This window comes from Rhincodon typus, chromosome 39 (genome assembly GCF_021869965.1).
Source record: "Rhincodon typus isolate 14 chromosome 39, sRhiTyp1.1, whole genome shotgun sequence".
Lineage (NCBI taxonomy): Eukaryota > Metazoa > Chordata > Chondrichthyes > Orectolobiformes > Rhincodontidae > Rhincodon > Rhincodon typus.
Window position 1 is genome coordinate 2,903,975 of NC_063370.1, and position 6,335 is coordinate 2,910,309.

Consider the following 6,335-nt stretch of genomic DNA (forward strand, 5'->3'; position numbering starts at 1 on the left):
GGAGCTGGCTGGATAGACTGGAACCAAACGTTACCAGGATCTGTAGCCGAGCATTGGGCTACCTCCAAAGAGGAGATGGTTTGGACACATTTGGAAGGCATATTCCTTCAAAAAGAAAAGATAAGGACAAATGAATCCAGAGCTCCCTAAATGAAAAAGGAGAGAAAAATGTGCAGGCTAGGTGGATTGGCCATACTAGATTGTCCATAGTGTCCAAGGATGTTTAGGTTGGGTGGGTTAGACATGGGAAATGCAGGGGTAGGGGAATGGGTCTGGCTGGGATGGTCTTCAGAGGGGCAGTGTGGACTTGTTGGGCCGAATGGCCTGTTTCCACACCGTAGGGGGTCTGTGATTAAAGTAATGAAGGGAAAGTGTACTTAAGACAGCTTTTTCAGGTAGAAAATACAACTGAGAACTAAGCTAATACAGAAGGCTCAGGAGGGAGGTAACAAAGCAAATAAGAAAAGCAAAAGGAGATTATTAGAAAAGACTGCCAGCTAACATAAAAGGAAATCCCAACATCTTCTATAAGTATGTTATGAGTAAAACTGTGGTAAAAGGAAGATTAGAGCCTATTCAGAATCAAAAGAGGTTTTACACAATAAAGGCAGAAGACATGGCTGAAGTGCACTCAGGATTGTGTACATTACAAACAAGTCAAACAAGAGGTTTACCAGGATGTTGCCAGGAATGGAGGGTTTGAGTTATAAGGAGAGGCTGGGACCTTTCTCACTGGGGCACGGGAGGTTGAAGGGTGACCTTATAGAGGTTTATAAAATCATGAGGGGTATAGATAAGGTGAGTGGCAAAGGTCTTTCCCTAGGGTGGGGAATTTCAAATCTAGGGGGCATATTTTTAAGGTGACAGGAGAAAGATTTAAGAAAGACATGATGGCCATTACTTTTCACAGAGAGAGTGGTTCATGTGTGGAATGAACTTCTGGAGGAAGTGTTGGATGCAGGTATGGTTACATTTAAAAGACATTTAGACAAGTGCATGAATAAGAAATGTTTGGAGGGATATGCGCTAAGTGCAGGCAAGTGGGACTAGTTTAGTTTGGGATTATAGTTGGTAGGGCTGGTTGGATCAAAGGGTCTGTTTCCGTGCTGTATGACTCTATGACTCTATGTTAAATAAATATTTTGCATCATCTTTGTTAAGGAAAGTCAGGTTTTCTGGGCCATGGGGCCAGTGAAGGAAACGCAGTCACTAGACGGGTTTAAAATTGATAAGGAGGCTTTTGAAAATCTGTTGATATTTACAGTTGATAAGGTACCAGGACTGGATAAGATGCATCCAGGGATATCAAAGGAACTGACAGTAGAAATTCAAGAGGTAGCGATTAAAGTCTTTGAACCCTCTTAGACTCAGGTGCGGTGCCAGAAGACTGGAAAATTGCAAATTTAATACCATTGCTTGAAAATGGTTGCACAGGTAGGCCCAGCAGTTACAATCTAACAAGGTCAGAAATCACACGACCCCAGGTTATAGTCCAACAGGTTTATTTGAAATCACAAACTTTCGGAGAGTAGCCCCTTCGTGAAGTCACCTGACAAAGGGCTACACTCCGAAAGTTTGTGACTTCAAATAAATCTGTCGGACTATAACCTGGTGTCATGTGATTTCTGACCTTGTCCACCCCAGTCCAACACCGGCTCCTCCACATCACAATCTAACAGGACAGTAGCAATACTGATACGAAATAGGCTGAGTGATAGGAAACAGAGAGAAATGGTTAAAGGGTACTTTCCAGGTAGAGGAATGTGTGTGGGGGTTTGAGTTATAAGAAGAGGCTGGGCCCTTTCTCACTGGAGGTGAGGTTCCTCATGGATCAGCTTTGTGCAGCAGACAATTTCTAGGTTTGTGAATGAAACAAAGCTGGGAATCACAGTCCCCTGTGAGGAGGACAGTACAAATCTACAAAAGGACATCAACAAGTTAGTGGAGTGGGCAGATAGATGGAAGATGAAATTCAATGCAGAGAGGTGTGAGGTGATATGTTTTGGTGGAAAATCATGGAGGTACGGTGTAAAATAAAGGCTACAACCCTAAATTTCATGCAGAAGCGGAGAGAATTAGGTGTATGCATGTGTTAAAGGTAAAGTGGGATGTTGTGACGATGCTGTCGCTTTTAAAAGGTTATTTTGTCCTAGAAAATAGAACATAGAACAGTACAGCGCAGTACAGGCCCTTCAGCCCACGATGTTGTGCCGAACTTTTACCCTAAACCTAAGGTCTATCTAACCTCCGCCCCTACCTTATACTATCATCCATATGCCTATCTAATAGCCGCTTAAATGCCCCTAATGAGGCCGACTCCACTACCCTCTCCAGCAATGCATTCCATGTCCCGACCACTCTCTGAGTAAAGAACCTATCTCTGATGTCTCCCCTATATCTATCTCCACTCATTTTAAAACTATGCCCCCTCGTAATAGCTACCTCCACCTGAGGAAAAAGTCTCTGTCTGTCTACTCTATCTATATTCTGATCATTTTGTACACCTCTATCAAGTCACCTCTCATCCGTCGTCGTTCTAAAGAGAAAAGCCCTAGCTCTCTCAATCTTTCCTCGTAAGACCTTCCCTCTATTCCAGGCAACATCCTGGTAAATCTTCTCTGCACCTTTTGCAATGTCTCCACATCTTTCCTGTAATGAGGTGACCAGAACTGGACATAATACTCCAGATGTGGCCGAACCAGGGTTTTGTATAGCTGGAGCATAACTTCACGGCTCTTGAACTCAATCCCTCTATTAATGAAAGCTAACACACCGTACGCCTTCTTTACAACTCTATCCGCCTGGGTGGCAGCTTTCAGGGGACTGTGAACATGAACCCCAGGATCCCTCTGCTCCTCCACACTGCCAAGAATCTTTCCGTTAACTCTGTATTCTGCTTTCAAGTTTGTCCTTCCAAAATGAATCACCTCACATTTTTCAGGGTTAAACTCCATCTGCCACTTCTCAGCCCAGCTCTGCATCCTATCAATGTCCCTTTGTAACCTAGAACAGTCCTCCGCACTATCCACAACTCGACCCACCTTCGTATCGTCCGCGAACTTGCTAATCCACCCTTCCACTCCTTCATCCTGGGATTTTTTTTTTGAAGAGAGGTTGGATTGGCATGGTGGCTCAGTGGTTAGCACTATTGCCTCACAGCACCAGGGACCCAGGTTCAATTCCACCCTTGGGCACCTATCTGTGTGGAGTTTGCAAATTCTCTCTGTGTGGGTTTCCTCTGGGTTCTCTGGTTTCCTCCCACAATCCAAAGATGTGCAGGTTAGGGTGGATTGGCCATGCTAAATTGCCCTGTAGTGTTCAGGGATGCATAGATTAGTTGGGTTATAGGGGGATGGGTCTGGGTGGGATGTGTTGAGGGTCAGTTTGCACTTGTTGGGCTGAAGGGCCTGTGCCTACACTGAAGGGATTCTATGATCTGTAAAGGCAGAGGCACCAAACTAGTTACTGAAGATGGCTTAACTATACAATTTAGGAGGTCTTTACGTTTTTTTAAGAAATAGGAACAATGGAAACAGCTTGAATGGGAGTGGCCAGCTCTCACAGGCCAGGCTTTCTCGTTTATTTTTAGCTGTAGCAGTCAGAAGCTTCTCAAACCATTGCAATCTATGTGTTTTATGTAGACCCACAATGCCCTTAGGGAGGGAATTCCAGGATTTTGACCAAGCGACAGTGAAGGAACGGGGATATATTTCCAAGTCAGGTTGGTGACTGGCTCTAAGAAGAATTTGCAGGGGATGGTGTTCCCATGTATCTGCTGCCCTTGTCCTTCTAGATGGAAGTGGTCGTGGGTTTGGAAGGTGCTGTCTGAGGAGTTTTGGTGAATTTCTGCAATGCATCTTGTAGGTGGTACACACTGCTGCTACTGAGCATGCGTGATAGAGGGAGTGGGATGTCAGTGGATGTGGTGCCAATCGAGCAGGGGGCTGCTTTGTCCTGGATGGTGTCAAGTTTCTTGAATGTTGTTGGAGCTGCCTACATCAGACAATATCTGAACCTTTACTAGTTGGGGGATTGAGTACTGGAAAGAGGAGGTTATGCTGAACTTGTATAAGACACAGCACTTCCAAAAAGAAGGATTATTGGACTTGAAACATTAACTCCGCTTCTCTCTTCACAGATGTTGCCAGATCTCCTGAGGTTTTCCAGCGCTTTCTATTTTTACCCCAGCTCTGCAGCATCTGCAGTAATTTGCTTTCATTTCAGACACAAAATAGGCCTCCATCGGAGTATTGCTTACAGTTCTGGGCTCCACATTTTCGGAGGAAAGCAAACTTACTGGACGCAGTGCGGGAGAAGTTTATAAGAATTTTAAAATTATTAATCAATGAGATGCAGGCATCGCTGGTTACTCCAACCTTTATTGCTCATCCCTAATGACCTAAAGGGCAGTTAAGAGTCAATCACATTGCTGTTGGTCTGGAGTCACATGTAAGTCAGACCAGGTAAGGATGGCAGTTTCCTTCCCTCAAAACAAAACTTTGGTGAATCTGATTGGTTCTTAGGACGATTAGCAATGATTACATTGTCACCATTAGGCTAGCTTTTTCTAGAATTCCAGGGATGAGAAACTTTGAGGATAGTTTAGTAAGATTGGGCCTGTCTTCCTTGGAGAGAACCAGGTTATAAGGAAATTCAAGTAATTTTTACGAAATTATTAGGGGAGCTGGAAGAAATAGATAGGAAGACATTTTTTCCTCTCATAAAGAAGATTGAGAATGGGAGGACACAGGCATAAGATAATTTGCAAAAGAAGAAAATGTTGTGTCATAAAAATATTTTTCATGTAACAAGCAGTTAGGTTCTAGAACATGCCACCTGACAGTGTAGTGGAGGTAGGTTCAACGGGGGAATTCATAGGCAAAAGGAGAGCTTCACCTCTCAATAAGGTCATGGTTGATCTAATTGTAACATCAAATCCACATTCTCATCTACCCTCGACAATCTTTCAACCCCTTTGTTTCCCAGTTTCTGTCCACTTTGCCCTAAAACTGTTCAAGGACTTAGCTGGATCAAAATCCTGCACCAGCGCTCTGGATGTACGTGCACTCCAAAGGGCATATTTTTAAGGTGACAGGGGGAAGATTTAAAAAGGACATGAGGGACAATTTTTTTACACAGAGGGTGGTTCGTGTGTGGAATGAACTTCCAGAGGAAATGGTGGACATGGATACAATTAACATGTTTAAAAGATATTTGGATAAGTACATGAATAGGAAAGGTTTGGAGGGATATGGACCAAGTACAGGCAGGTGGGATTAGATTAGTTGGGGATTATGGTCGGCATGGACTGGTTAGACCGAAGGGTCTGTTTCCACGCTGTATGACTCCATAACTGCAGTGGTTCAAAAAGGCAACTCACCACCTTCTCAAGGGGCATAAACTAATTTCTAATCAATCTATTCAGTAATGTTATTCCACACCTTTGGAACAAGTGGGACTTGAACCAGATGGTATACACTGCTGCGACTTCAGTGTTGGTGATGGAGGGAATGAATGTTTATGGATGTGGTGCCAGTCAAGTGGGCTGCTTTGTCCTGTGGGTCTACCTACAGTGCAAGGGCTGCAGCAGTTCAAGAGCCAGCTAACCCCCAATTTCTCAAGGGGCCATTGGGAATGGTCAATAAATGCTGGTCCTCCAGCGATGCCAACATCCACTGAATTAACAAAGACAAAGGCAACATTGGGAGTTTATTTAAATAGGACCAGTATTCAGGATCAAGGGGGAAAGGCAGGAGGATTTGCACTATGTTATAATGCTCATTCAGTGAGCTAGTCCAGGCAGGCAGGGCTGAATGGCCTGTGAGTGAGTGATCGAGATATCATCCCATCCAAGGATGGTGATGGGGTCACGTGAGCCTGGCGGGCGGTGACTTAGCGAAGGCGGCGCAGGTTGTGCGTACGTCACCACGTAGGGTGCACGACTTGTTCTACGTCAGCGCGCAGGTTGCGCGGGTTCTTGTACGTCGCCGCGCACGGAGCGCGTGTTGTGAGTACGTCATCGCGCAGAGAGCGCATGTTCTGGCGACGTCTCCGGCGGAGTGCGCGGATTCAAAGCCGGGGCGAGCGCCATGGTGGAGAAGGAAGAAGCGGTGATCAGTGAGGAGGAGGCGGCTCAGTATGACCGCCAGATCCGCCTCTGGGGCCTCGACGCCCAGAAACGGTAATGGCCGAGGCCATCCCTACCCCTCAGGGAGGGCAGTCGATCATTGTCCCCGGGTAACGGGTATCAACAGCCAGGGCAATTAAAGGGGCACGGAACTTGGAGCAATTTGCCAGACTTTTTAATGATTGGAAATTAAAGGGGCAGGGGCAGG

The 6,335-nt window shown here is 45.4% G+C and overlaps 1 protein-coding gene across 1 annotated transcript in view; it reads left to right on the forward strand.

Moving 5' to 3' along the window:
• The first annotated feature begins 5,961 nt into the window (after positions 1-5,961).
• sae1 (SUMO1 activating enzyme subunit 1) overlaps positions 5,962-6,335 on the forward strand; it is a 96,918-nt gene continuing 96,544 nt past the window's right edge. The window contains exon 1 of the mRNA XM_020513366.2: positions 5,962-6,181. Within this exon, the coding sequence (XP_020368955.2) occupies positions 6,090-6,181 (92 nt within the window). The 5' untranslated portion in view covers positions 5,962-6,089. The remainder of the gene's footprint in view (positions 6,182-6,335) is intronic.